Genomic DNA, 23176 nt, shown 5'->3' on the forward strand with positions numbered 1-23176 from the left:
TTCTCTCCTTCCACCATGTGGATTTCAAGGAACTTGGGTTGTCAAACTTGACAGCAAGCACCTTACTTGCTAGCTCATCTCACCAAATCTCAAAACAATTTCCTTTTTTACACTCCATTCATAAAGGCAGTTTTTCCCTAGACCAACAATAGACATTAAAAATGCTCATCTTGCACAATAGGTTTCTAGACTTTACTTTTTTTTTTTTTTTTTTTTTTTTTTTTAAAGACATGGTTTCCTCTTGGCGGCATTCCTGACTATCCTGAAACTTACTCTATAGACCAGCCTGGCCTTAAAAATCACAGAATGGGCCTACTTGACTTAGTATCTGAATGGTAAACACTGAGCCTTCTCACTAACATCTCTTACTTTACTTTTTTCCTAAAGAAAAAAGACTTTTGTTGTGTTTGTGCACACACAGGTACCAATGTGTATTTGAGGACAGCTTTTAAGAAAGAGTGAGCTTTCTCTTTACCACATGGTTTCAGAACAACCTGACTTCAGTCAACAGGTTTAGCAGCAAGTTCCCTTACCCACTAAGCAATCTTGTGAGCCCCTCTTAATTTCCTTAATACACATACCTTCTTGTAGGCCCTCTACAAAAGTGTCTCCAACCAATACAATTCATCACACATCTATTTTTAAGACCATTTTTAAAAAAATTGTGTATGTAAGCACTAATGTCTATGCATACAAGTACCCAGACAGATATCAGAACAAGCTAGAAGATCATGAGATACCAGATATGAATGTTAGGAACTCAACTCTGGCACTCTAAAGATGCAACAGACTCCCTTAACAACTGAGCCATCTGTTAATATTTATTATGACCTATACTCATTTCAAAATGTCTATCATATGCAGTCTTTGATGATATATTTGTGAATAAATCTCTGTATCTCTGATACAAAGGTAACAATCTAATAAAAAATATATTAGAAATCTCAAGTAGGCGTGGTGGCACACACCTTTAATTTCAGCCCTTAGGAGGTAAGCAGGTAGATCTCTGTGAGTTCAAGGCCAGCCTAGTCTATGCAGCAAGTTCTAGGCCAGCTAGTACAACACAGTGAAACCCAGTCTCAAAAAAGCTGAGGGAGGGGTTCCCTACTGTTACTAAAAATATTAAGTCATAGATTAGTAAGATGCATGGTACTTACTTTCAAGAGAACATTATATAGTAACATTATTTACTTCCCTTTGATTAAGTTATCAGCTACTTGGAATTGTCACAAATATGGTCAGCAGCAAGAACATAGTAACCATTTATTTAGATCTGTGGCATTTCTATATTACCCAAAGTTCTCAATTCAAATTGTTTCTAAAATGTAGGTAGTTCATAGATTTGACATGTTTCAGTAACATACCAAAATTGCAAATATTATTTTCCATAAATTATAAAATTTTACTCACATTTGATTCTTTGCTGCTTGCCTCTGAGCTTTTCTTTCTTTCCTCTTCTGATCTGGTGGCTTAGCAAAAACAATTTCAATATTTTCTCCCTCCAAGTCTTTACCATTCATTTCTTCCATAGCCTTTAAAAAGTAAGATAATGATCAAAATAATAATTTAAAAATTTTAAAGTATTTACCATTAACTCTGAAAGCCTCAGTCAATTATATAAAAAATAAGATGAAAGATTGGGCTTTATTTAAAGATCTTCCTCTTCACTATTTTTAAGACGTGGTGAAACCAATAAAGATTTGCTAAACTGGATTTTTTTGTTTTTCAAGACCAGGTTTCCTTTGTGTATCCTTGGCCATCCTAGAACTCACTGTTTCTGTAGACTAGGCTAGCCTTGAACTCACAGAGCTACACCTGCCTCTGCCTTCCAAATCCTGGAATTAAAGGCATGTACCACCACCACTGCCCAACTTGAATGGATTTCTTTTTTGGTTTTTTTTTAAGATTTTATTTGAGTACACTGTAAATGTTTTCAGACACACAAGAAGAGGGTAGCAGATCCCATTACAGATGGTTGTCAGCCACCATGTAGTTGCTAAAAATTGAACTCAGGACCTCTGGAAGAGCAGTCAGTGCTCTTTGACCACTGAGCCATCTCTCCAGTGTTTGAATAGATTTCAAAACCTGAATTTGCCTCCAATTTATAGAGCATATAGACTTTAATACTAAAAATGTTGGTCTAATTTAGATGCCTATGGAATGTCTACCAGTTATTTACCTTGACAGCACCATCTCTCTCGTCAAAATGAATGAAAGCATAATCTTTTAGCTTCTTCACTCGTTCCAGTTTCCCAAACTGACTAAATGACTTTTCTAAAATTTCTTCTGTCACAGTGTTGGCAAGGTTGCGTACAAACAGCACTTTTACCTGAAATTTGAAAAATAAAGCAAATTCCTTAATTATTACCAGAGATCAAATTCCAAAAGTATTCACCCAACTCTATAAATTAACTTGAATTACAACCACTAGTAAAACATAACTCCTCTGGGTCAATACCAAGGAGATTGCTGGTTAAATCAAAAAGACATACTATAAAACAGGTATTGAACAAGATATACTTTTAAAAAGTGCTCAGTTATCATTAGTAAGTAAAACTACACAGATATTGGGATTACACTTTAATAAAAACGTGTGAAAGACTACAGAGCAAAAGAAACTTCAATAATGCAGCCCCTGTACAAGACAGTTCCTTAAAAAATTAATCATAATTCTACGAAGAGATTTATATTTTTACTTTCTATGCACACATATTTCTTAGTATAGAACTCTAATCACTTTTTCCATCAAAAAACATCACTTAAAAGCAATTCATACAATTTTTTGGTATGTTTTTTCTCATGCTTCTCCTTCTAACTCCACAAAAATACTTTAACTATCATTACCTTTGCCATAACTTCAGGATCAGGATCTTCAATAGGATCAGCCCATTCAACAGTTCCAACATTTCCCCAGACTTTGACTTTACCACTCATTAGCCTACGCCTTGCCTGGGCAGCTGTTTTGTGATCTTCATATTCAAGAAAGCAAAAGCCTCTGTTTTTTTTCTTGTCATCAGGTTGGTGGTATAAAATGACATCTGTGAGACCCTCTAAAATTAAACAAACATCCCAGAAAAATAACTAGCAAAAACATTTAATTGCAAAAGCATTGTTTAACCAAGACACTATTTAAATACTATTAAATATGAGAAGTATTTTCTAAACTAGACACTTTGACAAAGGATGATTATTTTGAAAAGAAATGCATTACCTAAAATCTCACTCAGGTCACGAGTTTTAAACCAACCTGAACTACATAATAAAAACATACTTTAAAAAAAGAAAAAAAAACCCAGTAATTTTCCAAATCAAACCTGCCAAGTTACTGTAAGCTAACAAAAGCAAAATTTTTTTAACTAGCTCCAAGGACTTATTTAATTCCACTAAGTGCCTCAGAGGAAAATGGGGGGAAAAAAAATCTTCATATAATTTAGAAAAATGTCAGCAAACATTTGGCAAACATGTTTAAACTAATTCATTACACTAAAATTCTATATGAGAAGGAATGGTCACATGTACAAGAACCCAGGTCTTCAGTATAAGTAAAACATTACCAATAAACTAAATTCACCCTGCTTGTTTTTCAAGTGTTTACTGAGTAAAAGTCCCACTATTTTGCCAGGTCTAAAATTTATTTAAATGATCTTTTTCTGCTCTCAACTATCAATGGCCTTACTTCAAAGGAAAACAGTAGATATATTGCTACTACCAAACACTTTTCTATGTTTCTAAAGATTTAACAGAATAACACTATAGGAAAACCATCAACTCAATTATATATACATATATGTATATATATACATATATATATATATATATATATATATACACACACACACATATATATTATACCACATTAACATCTCTGCTTATAGCATTCATTCCTCCTTAATATCTAAGATTAACAACACCTAAAAAAAAAGAAAGAAAGAAATAGAATAGACATGCAACAATTTTGCAGATTCAAATTCCAGCCCTATTCCTAAATCTGGCTTTATCTTCTGTCTAAAATTTTAGACAGGGTCTCATGCAGCAGTCTGACCTCAATTCACTGTGCAGCAGAAAACAACCTTGAACTTCCAACCACCTTGCCTCCTTTTCCCATGCACTTGAATGACAGTTGGCTTTATGCAGTGATAGGAAACATAAGGCTTTTTCAATGCTAGGTAAATAACCTAACCCTGTAGTCCTAAATTATCTGTCATGCCAGAAAATTATTTCCCTAAACCTCTATGTACACTACTTATCTTTTTTTTCTTTAAATTTGTGTATATAGATGTTTTACTTGAATATGCCTGTGCCTTATGTCTGCAAAGGCAAAAGACAGGGTTGAGAGCCATCAAGTAGATCCTAGAAATCCAACTCTGATCCTCTGAAAGAGTAACCACTGTTCTTCACTGACAAGCCACCTCTCCAACCCAGTCTTCACTTCTCTCAATAACAAGCTGAGGTGAAAACTGTTAGTTAACAAATAGATTCTTTTAAGTGTTTAGAATACCTGGCACCAAAAAAAAAGTTTTCATTACTAAAAACTGTACCTTCTGCCAATTAAATCCAACTTACCTGTCACTTTACTAAATTCTTCAAGAATCTGTTCCTTGGTTTTACTCTTAGGAATAGAGCCCACAAAAAGCCTATTGTTGGCAACAGAGATGCAGACACCAATGTGCTTCCCAGAACGAATTTCATGATTATTATACTGGAAGAGAAAAGGTAAACCACATTTTAAATTTATCAATTTGGTAATATTAACTCTGAAGATTCTCAATCATATGCCAAAAAATGCCCCCGCATATGAAACTTTAACAACACTCTGTATCGCGTATTTTCAGTTTTTAAAAAGGTTACCTTTTCCTTATAGGTGAAGCATATAAAAGGTAAACTATTAAGGATACAGAGTTTTTCCGGACACATAATTTTTTAAACTCTAAACCTTAAAAAACAGGGGGGTGGGGGGTGGGTTTTGCCCTGAACTCCACCAGTCATGGTTCTCCAATAAACAGCTGACACAACACTGTGATCCCCAAGTCCTCCGGTCAACAAAACCATCCTTTCATGTTGATATCCCAATTATACTCAACAGAACTAACTCTAGCCCCCAAGAGGCATTTGACATTATTGTCACAAACTAAAGGGAACAATTAAGAGGCAGGAATATTACTCCTGGTATATATTGAGTGAATAATGTCATAGATGTTAATAAACATCCTACTATTCTAACACAGTACTCCTAAAACTAGAAGTTATAGTAAATCTTGCCATACACTTTATTTCCTCATATAGCACTTACATTTTTTGAATCTTTTCTTTTAGAACAAAAAGTTCTTATAGACAAAAAAAAAAAAAAAAAAAAAAAAAAAAACCTGGTTGAATCATTGTTGCACTGAACTGTTAGTTGTAGACTAAATGTATTTTCCAAACAGCTAAATAATCTATATTGTACTTTAGCATGTAGCTCCCTCCCCAATAATCACATAATCTATCATCAAATTGACAGACTTCGTGGTATTAACTGCTTTTAATTTGGCCATATGGTTTATAACTGATCAAAACAAAGTTAAGTCATGCCTTTACTACTCCCAGCATCCCAGAGGCAAGGCAGGTGAACTGTGAGCTATACAGTGAGCTCCAGACCAGCCAAGGATTCAGAATGAGACCCTGTATCAAAAGCAAAACTGAGAAAAAAAGACTAGCTTCTTAGTAAAGCCAACAAATTATTATTGAAAGCAACCAAAATACTTATAAGTATAACTTTGTTCATACAAACATACAACAAAACTGTCTCTCAATGAGACACCTGCACATAGTCCCTCACTCACACACATAAGACAAAACACACAAATTTCACAATCCCAGATTTACATTGTGTTTCAAAAGTGGTTATTCAGTGTTACTATCCTCAGCAAAGCCACCACATACAAGTCTATTTATTTTAAAACGTTTAATTAGAAAGTTTTCTCTCAGCCCTTGGTCCTGCTAAGGCTTGATGCCCCAGTGTAGGGAACTGTCAGGGTGGGGAGGTGGGAAGGGGTGGGTGAACACCCTCATAGAAGCAGGGGAAGACTGGGATGGGGGTATGGAGGGGAAACCGGGAAAGGGGATAACATTTGAAATGTAAATAAAAATATCCAATAAAATACAAAAAAGTTTTCTCTCTGCACTGAAACAAAATTACCTCCTAAAAATTCTACAGTGAGGGCTACAGAAATGGCTCAGCGGTTAAGAGCACTGACTGCTCTTCCAGAGGTCCTGAATTCAAATCCCAGCAACTACATGGTGGCGCACAACCATCTGTAATGAGATCTGATGTCCTTTTCTGGTGTAGCTGAGGACAGCAACAGTGTATTCACATACATAAAATAATTTTTCTTTTAAATAACAGAAAAACTCTACAGTGAGTGTTTCCTTACTCAAGTGACAACTCTTCATATGCCTACACATGATGCTCAGGACTTACATTGTTATTTATGTTTTACTTATCACTCTTTCCCAATAATGGCAAGCTAGCATAACTCCAAAAAGTCACTCAAGTATAACTTCAAAGTGTCATCTACAATATTATCGGTAAATACTGCCTGAGATTGAAGAGACTACTGATTAATCCACCCAGACCCTTCCATGTTTACTTATAGTCTGTTCACCTTAGCAGCTAAATTTAAGGCTTACCTTACTTGACAGTCACAGCACTTTACTTGCATTGGTTATACAAGGACTTATCTATACCTTGTGTACTAGGTTCATAGGCTATCAAAAATATTTCAGACCCTGACTTTCTCATCCAAATTACAATCTTTTGCTCCAAAACATTTGAACTCTTTCTACTGTTGTATCTATCATTTGGCCTTAAGTTCTTTTCATTCAAACATTTTTCATTATTCAACCATTCATGCCATGCTACCCACTTCAAGGCTCAAAACTTTAATATGCAAGTGTTTTGCAGTTTAATAAGCAACCAACATGTCACTTGTTACAGCTTTATTGTCTACTTATTTCCATAAAATACTGTTACAACTAGCCATATTTCCTTCACTGTACTAATCAATCTTTCTCAAATCTCATCTATCAAAACTAACCCAAGTGAACTATCCTTTTACCCTTCTCCTTTATTTTTCACCCCATTTACTTGTACTTCAGCTGTAGATAACCTCTCCTGTCCACATAAACGCTCTAAAATAACAATTTATATTCTGTAGTATAAACTCTCATGCTAATATGCACTCTCATCTATAGACTATACAACTTATAAACGCCTGTGACATGAAAGCGAAAGGGAACTATTTACAGGAAGGAAGTAGACCATCAAGGGAAAAATGGAGGCAGTGAGAATAAACCAAGTACTGTGCTCTGTGCTTAAATTTAACAATGAAAACTGTATATTCAAAATAATTCAGTAACTTCTGAACTATTTCCTAAGTTGCCGGTAAAATATTTCTTCGATCTGTTTTCCCAGCTGCATTTATTAAAATGGCTATATAATAAACATGAGGGCAGTATACACACATCCATGTACTTTATACACATGCATGTTGGTGTTTGTGGTGAGGTTAACAGAAATTAACCCCAAACTCATGACAAGATCCTTGAACTACATGTTTAAATTACACACCATAAACAACACAAAAGTAAGGTGTGTGTGGTTTGAGTGTCTAAAAGGCAGCTGAGGTAAAAACCCTCTGCCAAAAAGTTGACACTAATAAAGTTCATTGTCAATATGCAAGCAGACATTTCATCTATTAGTGTTAACAGATACCATTAGTATTTTTTCACCGGGGTATTTTCACTCTGGAACACTGTCACAGATCCTATAGCTACCATCCACTGGCTCCAATTCAGCAGTGCAATACAAAACATACACATTTCCTGTCCCCTTTCCTGGTTTAAATTCCTAAGTTTTGCTTCTTTTGTTATTGGGATAAGGTTATATTTATTTTATATGTATAAGTGTTTTGGCTGTGTTTATGTGCATGGTGACACCAGAAGTAAGCAGAGGGTCTTAGATCTCTTTGGAGTTACAGATAATGGTGAGCCACCCAGGTTCTCTGTGAGCACAGTAAGTGCTCTTAACAGCTCAACTATTTTTCCAATCCCTGGGTTTTGGCTCTATTGTTTTTTTGTCTCACATATCCAAAGCTGTTAGACAAAGATATTTCTCCTACTTCTTCCCAGTGCTAGGAATATGGGTGGTACTATTAAATTAGGTACTATTAAAAGAAAGCTTTTATGAATTTTAGGCAAGCACTCTATTTCCTGAATTACATCCCCAACCCTATTTCCTGTTTTTTTGACAATTCAAAATATTGTAGTCAAATATCTCCTAGAAGTGTAAGAGTGAAAACATCACCCAGTGACCTACTTCTAAGTCCTACAACTGAACACTACCACATTTAAAAGTATTGCAAGTGAAAACTAGAAAGCCATTCCAAACTTTCACAAATATTGATATAAAATTTATAAGACTAGTTAAGTTTATTCACCCTAAAGCTACACAGCGGCGTTGTTTTAATTGATATAATTTACATAGTGAGAACACAGGTTGGCAGTTTCAGGCAGGATAGGACTACATTGTGGAACACTGTCTCCCCAAAAAAAAAAAAAAAAAGCTCTATAATCAAAAGTGTCATGCCATGTGCTTGCTATATAAATACCCACCCATCCAGTAATAATAATAAAAAAGTGGTTAGAAATAAGGATGCTATTTGAGATCTTTAAAACAATTTAACTATATAATTCAGACAAGTAGGCTATGTGGTAAGGTACCCTTATGTACTATCTGCTTAAATTGTGCCTGGTTTATGGTAGGCAGTCAGGTAAAGAACCTTGTATCACACTAAAGCTATGCTAGTAAGCTATAAGGCCTCACAGATCACTTGTTACTCAATCAACTTCTTTATATATTCAGATAAACTGCACCCTAAATACGTTTCTCTATACAAGTATTAGTGCAGCACTTAGAACTCAACAGTTCTTTCCTTTGTGCAATGGATGGTGATTAAGACAGAAATTCACAACTCCACAAAGTGTAAATTGTCAACTGACATCTCAGTCACAACTAGGACCTATGTCAACAAAGGACAGAAAGTCAAAAATGATGAATGCATAAGATCAAGCAAAGATCAAGCTAGCACAGAGAAAAGCATATATGAGTATAGACAGGTATGTATTGGCTTCTAGGTAAAGGGACTCAAGCTTCCCTTAAGGATATGGTCCTTAGTAGGTTGACCACACTCTGGCAGATGGCCCTCATACCCAGAAAGTATATGAGCAGCAAAAACTGATTTTAATTTTTTTTCTAAAGAAAAATTAAAAATTTTAAAAACTGGGCATGATACTTGCCTTTAATTTTAAATACTCAACGGGCAGAGGCAGACAGTTCAAGGCCAGCCAAAAGTACTTAATAAGACCTTGTACTTAAAAAAATAAAATAAAGAAACAAATAAATTTGGGGAGAAAAATATAGAAGTAGGAAAGGGTCTGAGAATTAAAAAGATTGTATGACTTTTTCAAACATATATACATACATGTTTATAGATATGCATTCATTCATTCACACACACACACACACACACACACACACACACACACACACACACCCCTAAATACAAATAAGCTTTCAAGATAGGGTTGCTCTGTGTAGCCCAGGTTGTCCTGGAACTTATTCTGTAGCCCATGCTAGCCTCAAACTCAGATTCACCTGCTTCTGCCTACCAAATGCTGGACTAAAGGCGTTTGTCACCATGCCCAAATGAACAAAAACATTTTCAAAAGAAACCTCCCTTATGTTGTTCTAACTTCATGACTTTTCTTTAGCTAATAAAAATTAACCCAGTTTTATAAATAATCCCAAAAAAATGAAAATTTATAATCTGTAGTAATTTGGATTTTTTGTCTTGTTTTGAGACAGGAGTTCTGTATGCCTCTTCTCCCAAGCACTATGATTAAAGGCCACCACACAGTATGCCACCATGTCTAGCTTAAAATAGTTTCCAATCTAGGAAAACAAACCACTACAAATGTGTTTAATATCCAAATACTTTTAACATAAAATGTTTCGGAAGACACAATACAAAAGAAAATTGTGCCCCAATTTTATCTATAAATAACTCAAGAGGCATTTCTCCACAGTTGTTTGTGTATAACTTGACTGACATTTTAGTTACATAAAAATTCACCTTAGAGTTTTACCTCCAACCTCACCTCAAGATATGACACAAATCAAGACAATTTCTACAGTATATTCTATTGTATGTTTCTAAATTATGTTCTATTGAGAAATTTAACATGCTCATTTCCACTAAGTAGCAGAAAATATCTAAATCAATTTGAATTATTTACATGTTTCAAACATTTCATTCCCTCTAAAATGCAGTTATTTTCATCTTAAAGTAAATCTGCTAAATCCTATGCATAATAATAAATCCCTACTTAAGGGACTAGGGATGTATGTGGCTCATCAGTTAAGAGCATCAACTGCTCTTCTAGAGAATCAGGGGTTCAATTCCCAGCACCCACATGACAGCCTATCTTCATTTCCAAGGGCACAGAATACATTATACAGAAATACATGCAGGCAAAATACCCATAAAAATATTTTAAGATTTTAAATGGGATGGAAGATGGTTCAGCAGTTAAGCACATACTAGCTGTTCTGCCAGAGGATGTAGGTTCAATACCCAGGGTCCACAGGGTAACTCACACTGTCCAGTTCTTGGGGATCCAATACCTACTTCTTGCCTCCACCATACTAACCTCCCACATGGCACACATACACATGCAGAATATATATACATACACATATATACAAACACACTATGTATATTTATGCATATATATATATATATATATATATATATATATATATATATATATATATATATATATATACACACACACATAAAAAACCTTTTTAAAAAGCACTAAATTACAAGGACGACTTATCCAGTAAAACATTATGCCCCATTTAAGGAGCTGAATCATAAGCAGAAAAACCTAGAAACATGGAAAAATTAAGAATAAGAGTTCACAGATCAATCAAAAAGGCTACATGGTCATCTACATTAAATTTCTATATTAGTTACAATACAGTTATTAAATACATGAAGCATGTTAAAACTATACATAAGCAAACTATAGTACAATTTTAGATTAGATTTGTTAAAACCATAGAGTTTTCTAAACTAAAACATCTTAGCCTATTCATTGGTGCTCAAAATCTATTAACTAGAAGGTCATATGCTATCACTATTTATCCTTTTTCTGTGGCTTCTTATATTCATCTAGAAGTAAAGAAAATGAGCAAAAAAAAGTCTACAGGAAAGGAAAGCTGGTCTGCTAGTTTAAAGTGTAGCACTGCTACTTTTTGCAAATGAACCAGGTTAAGTCCTTACATGATTGTTCACAAGCTTAGTTTCACAGGATCAGACACCCTCTTCCAACCTCTTCCGACAGGAGACAAACACACAACCCCCATACATACATTCAAGCAAAGCACTTTTTCTTTCTCACAAGAAGTTTGCTAAAATTCTATTGGCTTTTCTTCAGTAAGATGGCTCTTTGTCTTCATATATGTTACTTACTACTCAAATTTTTAAAGATTTTGGGGGATTTGTTACTGATGTTATTGTTTGTTGGTTGGTTGGTTGGTTGTTTAGGGGGCTAGAGAAATGGCTCAATGGTTAAGAGCACAAACTTCTCTTCTAGATGACCCGAAGTTCAACTCCCAGCACCCACCTGGCCGCTCTCAATCCTCTGTTAACTCCAGTTCCAGGGAATCCGACACCCTCTTCTGGCCTCCACCGGCACCAGCCACACAAGTTGTACAGATTTACATGCAGGAAAAACACCCATACATGTAAAAAAAAACTTTTTAAGCTACTTTTTTTGCCACCTAGCAAAAGTGGTGTTATTTTTTATACCCCAAGCAAATGATTCTTTTTAATGTGCTGTGTATACATCTATATAAAGATGTATATACTTCACCAATTCTCTTGTTTTGAGACTAGATTTCTCAGTGAACCTATATGGAGCTCACAGACTAGAAATAGCTGGCCAATGAGCTAAAAAGATTCTTTGTTCCCATCCCCAGGGCTTAAGATACACAGTTTATCACCAAGCCTGCCTTTTACATGGATCCTGGGGATCTGAACTTAAATCTTCATGCTGGTATAGCAACACTGGGTCACTAAGTTCAATTCCCAGCAACCACATGAGATCTGATGCCCTCTTCTGATGTGTCTGAAGACAGCAACAGTGTTTTCATACACATAAAAGTAGAAGGAAGGAAAAGAAGGAACTTTCTTAATATTAATCCTACACATTCAATAATATTCACAGAACAGGACAGATGTTCAAACAATAGAAAACTCCAAAATAATACTTATTTTTCCTCCTTAAGGTCTGTTTAAAAATGGTAGTGAACATACCAGATCTGAAAATCAGAAAGACAGGGTATACAAAGGTTTTTGATATTGAGTAAGTCATGGTGCTCTTAGACGAATCAGGTATATACATTAAGTTCAAGGTTATCCCTGTCCTCTTCTGGTGTTTGAAGACAGCTACAGTGTACTTATATAATAAAATAAATATATCTTTAAAAAAAGAGTTCTCAACTTTAAGAGTATTTCAAAATATTAGGTTAGGTATGCTACACCATTAAGCCATGATACTAAAGACTGTGCATAAGGTACAGTCTTGACATAACCAACCACTTTCTAATTGGGTATGAGGCTACCTCCATGGAAGAAAATACAGGTCCAATACTATAAAACCTGATCAACTGTTTATGGCTTGGAAGGTCATAGGCAGATCCCAAAGATGTTAGCCATCCGCTTATGTTTTGCTAAGTAGACATTTAATACAACTGTCTTCTAAACATTTATGGGCTTTTTTTTTTAAATTGTGATTAACTGTCTGGGCCAACAGTATTTATTTATTTGCTTGTTTGTTTGTTTGTTATTTATAAGTATACTGTCTTCAGACACACCAGAAGAGGGCATCAGATCTCATTACACATGGTTGTGAGCCACCATGTAGTTGATGAGATTTGAACTCAGGAACTCTGGAAGAGCAGTCAGTGCTCTTAACCACTGAGCCATCGCTCCAGCCCATAGGTCTCCTTTTAAATTTTGTTTTGTTCATTTTTTTTTCCTTTTGACTAGGTACAGGCATCCAAAGAAGACAGAAGATGGTGCTGGATCCCTGGAGCAGGAGTTACAGGAGATTATGATCTTCCCCCATGAAAGTAGTACTTGGGATCCTCCCCAAGAACATATGTTTTCTTTACTCCTGAGCCATCTCTCCAGGCCCCCTAAACATGTACATTTATATCCATAAACTAGTCCTACTCTCAACCTTGGGACAGAAACACTTCTTATAGCAAAGGATGATGCTTACTGCAGAGAACTCCTAACTGGTCAAACTGCTGAGAATAAGTGACTATTGACTGCTTGGTTCTAAATGGTACATAGCATCCTCTCTCCAAAGCTTGGGGAAAGCAGTACATAATTGGGAGAAGAAAGTTATCAGAGTTGGAAATTGGGAGGAATGTTATGAAGCATGGACTTTTGAAAATGACATTGCTGTGTAATCACAGACATATGTAAGAACTAAGGTTACGTGTACAAGACTGGGTCTTTGTAACATGCCATCAAGTATGAGGGAAGACTCAGGAAATCCCACTCTTCTCTGAGGAGGATTTGGAAGAGAGAAGTCATTTTCCTCAGTGGTGTAACCACTAAGTTATTTAGAAAATGACTTCCTGCTTATGCTTAAACTAGATAGGAAGAAGGTGAGAAAGGATATAAAACGGAATGGAAATGGGGAAAAGGGGCGCCGGATTAAATACAATCATATCTTATATATAGGTATTGTCAAAACTAAAAATGACTGTAAACATCACAAATTTCAAAAATAAGATTAAATAAAAGCATACTGGTGTGTACATTTAGTCACAGCACGGCAGAGGCAGGTAGGATCTTAGTTTCAGGGCAGTCAGAGCTACATAGTAAGACCCAGTATCCAAAACAAACACAAAAACAAATACACAACAAAAACCTCAGAAAGCTAAAGGACTTCAAATTCAAATATCCTATTATATCCTCTTTAAATATTTTCAGGAGAAACCAACCTGACAATTTTAAATTTGTTTAATTCCATAAATCAGATAAGCCAAATTTAACAAATATCTGCCACTGTTAAGTTTGTCCTCAGAAATGATACAACTGGGTCTGTGAAGAAGCAGGAAGATCTGAGAGTTTGAGGCCACCCTAGCCTACAAGTACTAGTAGGCCAGAGCTACATAACACAAATATAACACATCCTTTAAGTTTAACTAAACCCTAGATCTTAAACTTTTCTTATAATTCTTAATTACATCGCTTCCCCCTTCCCTTTTCTCCCTGCAACTCCTCCAGTGTACACCCCCTTGCTTACTCTCAAGTTACTAGCTTTTATTTAATTACTGTTGTTGGTGTTGAGGTGTGTTTGTTTACTTGTGTGTATTCCTATTGGCTTTCTCACCACCATACCAGGCTGGCCTCAATCATGGCAATCCTGATGCCTCAGTACTTAAATGTAGTTAGAACCACTATACCTTGCTCAATCTTTTTGATTCACAAAATTAAAAGAAAAAAATTAACCTGTTATATAATCCATAATTTTGAACATTTTTAAATGTTAGGAAAATAAGAATTAGGCTCTCAAACATCTGGTTGTTTTTAAATCAAACATTCCCACTCACAACAAAATCTTTTATGTTGCTACCTAGAAATGTATCATCCTGGTATCTTCTGTGATTTTTTTTTCCCTAAATTATACTGTCTTTCTTTCTATTTTAAGTATATGGGTGTTTGGCCCACATATTTGTACACCACATGCATACCTGGTGCCACCAGAAGGGGGCATCAAATCCCTAAGAACTGAGTTACAGATAGTTTTGAGTTGCCCTGTGGGTACCCAAGAGTTGAGCCTAGGGCCTCCGGAAAAACAGCCAGTGTCTAATAGCTGTCTTATTTGTTTGCTTACTTATTTATTTAAAGCATATGGGTGTTTTCTGTGAATTTCTGATGAAGAAAAAATGTGGTCCAAATGTGGAAAAATCTTTGGAAGCCACATCATTTTCATTCCTTGAAATTTACACAGAACTATACAAAGCCAGATGCATCAACTAGAAATCCTATACCGTCTTATAGATTCTGAATTTTATCAAACATCCCTTCTATGATATATTCATAGAAAAATAAAAGGCACCTCAAAAAACGCCAAATAAAACACATAAGAAAAGCCTGACAGTAAGCATAGAGGAAAGGGGGGGGAAGGACTTACCAATTTAACAGCCTCTTGTGCTGCTTCTTTTGTACAAAAAGTGACAAACGCATAACCTCTGTTGAGACCAGTAAGCGGATCCATCATTAAACGTAGATCCCATATAGGTCCAGCTTTCTCAAATAATGGAACAAGCTCATCTTCAAACAGATCTCTGGGGATCTTCCCCACAAATATCTGAAAATTAAATATGAATTCACAATCATGGAGAATTCTTTAGGAAACTAGATAGCTGTATTTTTTTTTAACTATAAATGGTACAAGTTTCTTTACCTCAGTGCCAACAGAAGGCTGCTGACCTGAATAAACAGAATCTGGAGGTGGTCCCCCATACTTCCTCTGACCTGTAGTCACATCAAGTGTGTAGCCTGTTCTTTCCAAAAGTGCCTTGAAAAGTTCAAAATGTTATTAATGCTTCATTCACAAAATACACGTAGTAATTAATACCATTCAAATATTTCTAATTATCTTAGCAACATTCCTTCGTACAAATGCATAAGATCTATTTTAGAATTCTCCCTTTTATATATACCTATCATCAAAATTTCAGGATCCTGTGAATATCATTTTTATTGACCAATTACTGAGCAATAAAAATTAAAATCAATCCATCAGCAACCTCCAAGATATATATCCACTCTAAGAAAGAGCTCATTAAAAACAGGCATGACTTTAATCCCAGCACTCAGGAGTTCAAGGCCAGCCTGGTCTACAGACAGAGTTCCAGGACAGCCAGGACTACATTCAGAAAACCTGATAACAAAACACACACACACACACACACACACACACAGAGAGAGAGAGAGAGAGAGAGAGAGAGAGAGAGAGAGAGAGAGAGAGAGAACACCTCTTTAAAAATGCAACAATTTGATTACTATCCAACCCTGGATTTCTTACCCAATAAACTCTTATACCCCACCCCAAGACACACAATACCATTTATGGGCATTTTGTCACCTCCAAAGATACAACTCCACTCCTTAAATGTCTACAAACTTGGAGGCTATACAAAAAGCTTTTCTATTATTTGCTTTCAAAGTGTTGTATGCAACAAACAGCATAACTTATTCAGAAAAAATAGCCAAAATAATTTTGAAAAACAGTAAGTAACTACAATCATAACTTTTTTCTCCCTCAAACTATTAAAACTAATGTAATTCATTTTACTCAATTAGGGGTTTTTCTTCATCCATCATTACAGGTAAAAGGACATGTGTAACCTGTTTAGCCATATAGGCACAAGTCCCTTCTCTATTCTATCAACTATGAAAGTAACAAAACTATTGTATTAACTAGCTGGCAATTCAAAATATAAAGACTATGACAAAACTTATCAAAATGTTGTGTGACTGGAGATTTACTCACCTCAATGCCCCAAAATTTAATCTTTTTTACTCAAGCAATATCATATATAAAGTTGTGGGAGGAACTATCTATATATAGGGTTTCTGCTTACTGTAATGTATCCCCCCCAAAAAAACTGATTTATGAGAATATATTAAAAGTATTTATAAACTTTTAAACACTGTTTCACAAAAAGTTGTACAATCTAAATAGTTTTCTTCATTACACTCAAATTTACCCCTTAAAGGTATAACTATATGAAGGGCTGGAGAAATGACTCAGTGGTTAAGAGCATAGATGTACTAAGTTCAAATCCAAGCACCAACTAACTCTTCAGAAATTCTTAAATTCCCCAATCTAATTGGAATAATTGCAATAGATTATAAACCCCATTTTTATTGGAAAGCTAAACTCAATTCATTTAATATCACATGTGAAAACTCAATTTCTGTTGACAATTAACTTCATACTCCAATCTTGTACACATAATCTAGGCTTCCTTTTCCAATCAATACAGGTAAAATACCATTTATGCCCTTCTTAATAACTTATTTTCTTAAGCCATAGCTCTTGCCTCAAGAAGTGGCTCATAACTAAATACCAACAAAAAAACAAATTTAAACCATACTCTTTGAACTATACCTAACTCACCAAGAACACTACCTAAATATGAGGCCATTTAATCTTCTATGACCTTAAAACCAACCAACCTGCCAAAAAAAAAAAAAAAAACAACTTTCACTCTCAACCAATTGTCCTTGCTTACCAAAATTAGTTTTAGAAATAACTGTCCTCAATAACCCAATAAAATAATACTAAATTCTAAATTCATTAGAACCCTAGGCAGCCAGCTAATTTGCTTCCAGGTTACTTATCAGCAATCTATAAGTAAGCATTTAGACTTAACCACGCATGAATCTCTTTAAAATTTTCTTAAAGTTTGGAAGTGACAACACAGGTTGGAACAGTAATGGCCAGACAAAATTCAATGGTTTTGGAAAAACCAAAAACAAAACTGGACATAGTACTTTTCAACATCTAGTCATTAGAAGACAATAACCTTAGAAATATATACACCCATGCACACTTCAGAAATATTTAACAAAGCTAGTAAACAACCAAGAACAAAGCTACAGAAGGTTTTAGGAACATACCTTAATCTTTGCCTCATCTGGTCCTTTACTAGAGTCTGCTACTTTGGTCCCTTGTTTCTCTCTCTGCCTGTAAGTCTTCATGACTCCACATAAAAAGGCACTTTTGTTCTGTAAAGAAATTTCCCATTCATATTTAACATTATGTTTATGTCTAATAAATTTAAATGAACACATCAAAAATATTCATTTTTAATTCTTTCTACACTGACATTAAATTCACATTACCTGAACATGAGAGAGATCACTGTCTTTAAACTGTTGTAGCACTGCCAATGCGCCGTCTTCATTGAACTCTTTTAAAGCTTCGATAGCTCTTTCATCTAAATCACTATGTGCAACTAGCCCTGGAGAAGAAAAAAATTTAGTGAGTTATCATCTTTTCCATTTTCTAAATTATTTCTTCAGAGTCCTGTATTGACCAATACAGGTACATGTATGACAATGATTCTACCTACCCTCCTTATCCTCCCCTCATCTACATAATGAAAAACATACTTTAGCCATAAGTCCTCTCAACCACACAAAAAGGAGTCAACATATTTTACATCCTGTTTTGTGTCCAAGTAGTTTTGAACACTGCAATATTTCTACAGTAAATATATAGGCCTACAAATCCTAAAGTCAACCAACAAAACACCAAGCATAACAACTGAACCTCAATGTCAAGTACCACTAGAAAAGGGAACCACCACACCATGAATGACAAGAGAACTAGCCTACAGTTACCAAGTTATTAAACAAGAATCCTACTATAAAAATACCTCAAAAAGTCACATGGGCTGCTCTCAACATTTAGCAGCTGTTGCTACTATCATATACTTATCCATCAGGCCAGTCAGCCTTCCCCTAGGGAGGTCTATTCCCCCATTTCATCCCTCCCTCTACACTTTAACCTCTAGCTCAAACTAAATTAACCAACTATCAGAACAAGGCAAAGCTCCAGTTCCCACATTTATTGGAAACCACAAAAAGTTGCTATTTTAGCTCAAAGCCAGAAATCCAATAGAAAAATTTCATAATGTAATTTTGCAAGTGTTAGTTCTTACCTGCAACGTAAATTTCATCTAGTTTTTCAGCAACTTTCTGTGGTAAACCAGCATCAAGCAATGTCTGAAAATTTTCTGAATGGATAACTGCTGAAGTAGTATCCATGGGCTCTTCAGTACCATTTCCATTAACATGTTCTGTAGCCATGTTTCCAGAGATCTGTTCAAACGCAATAAGCAAAATTAAACTAGGATCTTCAAACAGAGTGGAGGACAATGACAGTCCCAATCTTTACTTTCTCTACCACTTAACTACAACCAGTCAGCCTGAGCCTCCCTTGAAAGAAACCTTAAAGTCACTATCGCCTGACAAGCCAGATTTTGAAGCCCGGCGTACAGAAGGACCGATTCACTCTATTCTTCCTGAGCACCACCCCTGACTTCACCTGCTAACACTCACTGAGAAAAACCTTATTACAAATGAAGCCCAATCAGAACAGCGACCGGCCCAGCCTGCCACATGCAGCAGTTCCAAAACGGAGAATAAGGTGTGTTAAGCAAGCAACACTGGGCTTGTCTCTCTCCAAGGTAAACCAGAAAGTGCGCTTTTCCCGCCTGCCGCTTATAGATCAGTAACAACAGCCAGCGAAGAACAAAGCGCTCACACAAACCACCTTCCCACCACCCAATTCCTCCACCCTTCACCCCCACACCCCAAAGCCCGCCCCCGACTCCGCACCCGGAGCGGCAGCCTCGCCACTGCGGCCGCCAGGAGCCCATTAGAAACACGTGCTCTGCGCCTTCAAATGTCCTACAACTTCCTTCAACGGAAACCCACCGAGTACCGGGCCACGACAGTCATCACCGCCTCCCAACATAAACCCGCGGTAGTGGTCCGAGCCCCCCGAACCGTGCAGCCGCACAATCTCGCCCCTCAACACCGAGGCCGCGGCGGCGCCAGGCCACGGGCTCTCCCCGCCCCCCAGCGCCGCCGTCTCCGGCGTGACACATGGCTCTCCGCCCCGGGCGCTCCCGAGCGCCCGCGACCCCCAGCCTCCCGCACCCCTCGGTGCAGTGGCTGCGGCGCCGAGGCCGACAGCCCGCGCCGGGAGGGCGTTCCGCCGCCAAGCACACGCCCGCGGGAGCCGAGCACCGCCCAAGCCCGCCGGCCGGTCGCGGGACAGCACCCGCGCCTCTCCGCCCACTCCCGCGCCGCCGGCCACGACAGCACCAAGTCCGCCGCCGCTCGCGGTCCGCGCGGGCCACGGGGCAGCCGGGGCGCCTCCTCCCGGAGCGCCGCAGACAAAGCCCAGCCGCGGCAGCACATGGAGAGGAGGAAGTGGAGGCACGGTCGCGGCCTACTCTCTGGCAGCCTCGGCCAACGTGCTCTTCTCCCCCTTGGAATCCATTTTCCAGAAAAGCCGGTTTCTCCCCGCGCCGCCCTCCCCCAAGCACCCTCCACAATGTCACGGAGCTCCCCTCCCAGACCCGGGTGCCGGCGGTCGTTACCTCCCCGCGGGGCTGGGGCCGAGGAATCCTGTCCGACGGGGTCGGGTGGCGGGGAACGCGTGCTCGCTGCTCCCTGTGTCCGGCGCGAGTGGAGCTGTTGTAAAATGGCGGCCGAAGCTCACGCCGCTGGCAGCAAACCCGATCCAGTTCCACTCGCCTCCGAGCGCGCTCCCAGTGCGCGCGCGCGCCCCCGCGTGACCCCCCCTTCCCTCCCCTCCCTGGCGCGTCCGCTTCTCTCACTCACTCCCTCAGCCCCTGCCCTCCTTCAGCTCCTCCTTCTCCCCTCGCCACCTCCGCCGGCCGCTAGCCGCCCTGTCCCCTCGGCCTTCGTCCTTCCTTCCCTGCACCTCCTCCCCCAGCCTCCCCACTCCCGTCCGCGGCCGCTCAGATCCGAGTGGCCGCCCTTCTCGCTGGCTCTCTGGCTCACGCCCTCCCTCGCTAGCTCTCTCGGCCCGTCCCCAGTCCCTGCCGAGTCGCTCTTTCTCTCTCCCGCGCTGACGTGACGACGCAGCCGACGCCTCAGGACGCGCGCCCGCGAGCCCCGCCTCTCGCCCCGCCCCTAGCTCCTGGTAGGGGGGGGAAGAGACCCCGCCCTTCCGCCGCGGCGACGGTGAGGGGCCGAGTGAATGAGAGACCCGCCCTCTGCGCGGACACTCCCTCGCGCTCCGCGGGCGGGGCTGCCGGCTCGCCGGGTCCCACTCGTTCTTTGTCAGGACACAAGCATCTTCCCACCCCGCCCTCCCCGCCCCCACCGCTCCACGGCCGGCCGGGGCTCCGAGGGTGCCGGGCGCTGGCCGACCGCTCTGCCGGGGCCGCCGCCGTCGCCGCCGCCCCGCGCCCTGGGCGCTCGGAAAGCTGCAGGCGCACGTGTCCCCCGGGGCGGGGCGAGGCGAGGCAGACAATGGGGCTGCCGGGGAGGGGAGCTGCACGGGGGATGGCGGAACTCGGGGCCACCGGGTGGCTGGGCTCGAGTTCGGGAGTCACCCCGGGGAGCCCCGGCTTCCGCCGCTGGACAATGGGGCATCCCGCGGCCCGGCGCGCGCCGTCCTCCGCTTCCACGAATACCCTGGGCGGAGGGAGGGGCGCCGCGGGTTCGCGAGGAAATCCCTGTGCCTCCCGCCCGGGGATGACACGGAGGCCAGATTTGGAAGCTTAACCGGCCCGGTGGTGTTGGATTGTGCAATATTCCGTTTCTGTCCCTGGCCTTTTAAGCCGTTAAGTGCTCCTCCTGGCATACTTTGAACAACTTGAAGCAGCACAAAGCAGCGTGATTAGGACAACTGTGAGGAAAATGTGGTTCTTTTCAAGCATCTTGGCAATTAAATGTTATGTGAAGTGACATTTCCTTTGTAACCATTTACTAGGGACAAGAAAGACAAGACAAAGGCGTTTGTATCTCAGGCGATATGGATACTAATTTTATCCAGAGCAACTGTAATGGAAAATAGCATTATCCTTTTTGAAAAAAAAAATTATATTTAGAAAGCTACTGGTTCTTCCAAATGAGCTTTATGCTCTGATAACAAGCCAGTAGTCCAAGGAAAGTTAGATAAACACTCTCCAAAGTGCCTAGACATATAAAATGGAGCTCTTTTTTTCTGTTGACAAGTAGACCAAATAGAAAATATTTCTGAGGTACTGTCTATCCAAAACCTGTTTAATAAGGCTCTGACTATCACCCGTCTAAATCCCTCACTAACCAAACATATCCCTGCTATGGTATTTGATTAATTCAGCAAGATACTGTAGTTCATACCCCAAAAAGTCTGGATAATGATCTCAATGAGAAACAACCAAAATGGTACTAGAAAGACTAAAGAAGGTGGGAAAAGTTTGACACAGCTCTTACTTAACGATTCCTGAATACAAGAGCTTTAGAAAGTGCCCCTCCCTAGGCTGTGTCAAGAGCTCTCCAACTGAAACCTCTCCATCTCTGACCTGAATTCCTTTCATGATTTAGACTTCACCCCCCCCCTTGCATGTTTTAAAGGGTTTCATTCTCTGTATGTGTGTGTCAGCGTGTGAACATGAGCGTGTTAGTGCATGTGTCCACAGAGGTAACAGATCCCACTGGAGCTACAGTTAAACTCAGGGCTTAGATGCTGGGAACCAAACTTGGGTCCTCTACAGGAGCAGTAAAGCACCCTTAACTACTGAGGCACTTCTCCAGCCCGCTTTTGTTTTTTTTAAGTATTTCTGATACTCCTGCGTTTCAAAAGAAACTCAGCACCAGATTCTTCCTTTAGTCACCAACCATAATCCCAACAGGAGGAAGAAGCTACACAGCAAGTTCAAGAGTAGCATGCTGCCTGAAAAACAAAACAGCGACATCCTCAGAGTTGGTTACCACTGACATACAGTCGTCCACTTGCATTCAACATTAGTGGAATGTTAAATTCCACTAATTAAAGGAATCATCTAGAACCTCAAATTCTCCTGATGACCTATCAGGAAATCAAATCCTGCGGCTAACCTCCTCCCAAAGTTCCATATCTGCTTTGCAAGTGTGCAAAGCCATCACCCTTTAACCCGTACACTAAAAATAGACCGATCTGATTCACCCAATCTTGAACTTCTGATCCATTGAAGGCCAGCCTAAATCTGCATGTGTGGGGGTGTGTCTCCTGCCTCCCCCAACCTGTTACAGAAAAGATCCTAAGAAACATCTGTAGTTCTGTGGATGATCCTGTTTGATCTCCAACACCCCTTCTCCCCCCACCCCAAAAATTAGACTTAGGAGAAAATCCTAGACTGTATCTGCCTTCCCCCCTCACAGTCCCAAGAAGCTCAGCTGGTCTAGGATGATCTTGACTTTCTCTGCTCCTACCTCCACCTCACAAATGTTGGGACTGGCTTTATGTAGCT

At 39.2% G+C, this 23176-nt stretch overlaps 1 protein-coding gene across 6 annotated transcripts in view; it reads right to left on the bottom strand.

The window, feature by feature from the left end:
• The window catches only part of SYNCRIP (synaptotagmin binding cytoplasmic RNA interacting protein), a 53591-nt gene extending 33024 nt beyond the window's left edge, over window positions 1-20567 (bottom strand). For 3 of the 6 annotated variants that reach the window (XR_013975470.1, XR_013975471.1, XM_080934475.1), the window contains exons 1-10: window positions 20312-20563; window positions 18863-19022; window positions 18042-18160; window positions 17817-17924; window positions 15592-15705; window positions 15319-15495; window positions 4564-4699; window positions 2845-3050; window positions 2180-2329; window positions 1411-1532 (exon numbers count right to left, since the gene is read on the bottom strand). Coding sequence is in view for 4 of the 6 variants with exons in the window: in XM_080934475.1 (XP_080790601.1) it covers window positions 1411-1532; window positions 2180-2329; window positions 2845-3050; window positions 4564-4699; window positions 15319-15495; window positions 15592-15705; window positions 17817-17924; window positions 18042-18160; window positions 18863-19010 (1280 nt within the window). In the remaining 2 variants the exon portion in view is untranslated. Of the gene's footprint in view, window positions 1-1410; window positions 1533-2179; window positions 2330-2844; window positions 3051-4563; window positions 4700-15318; window positions 15496-15591; window positions 15706-17816; window positions 17925-18041; window positions 18161-18862; window positions 19023-20311 lie in introns of all 6 variants that reach the window. The other 3 variants (XM_080934476.1, XM_080934474.1, XM_080934477.1) reach the window with 3 other exon arrangements.
• Window positions 20568-23176: the final 2609 nt, after the last annotated feature.

Source organism: Micromys minutus (assembly GCF_963924665.1).
Source record: "Micromys minutus genome assembly, chromosome: 21".
Lineage (NCBI taxonomy): Eukaryota > Metazoa > Chordata > Mammalia > Rodentia > Muridae > Micromys > Micromys minutus.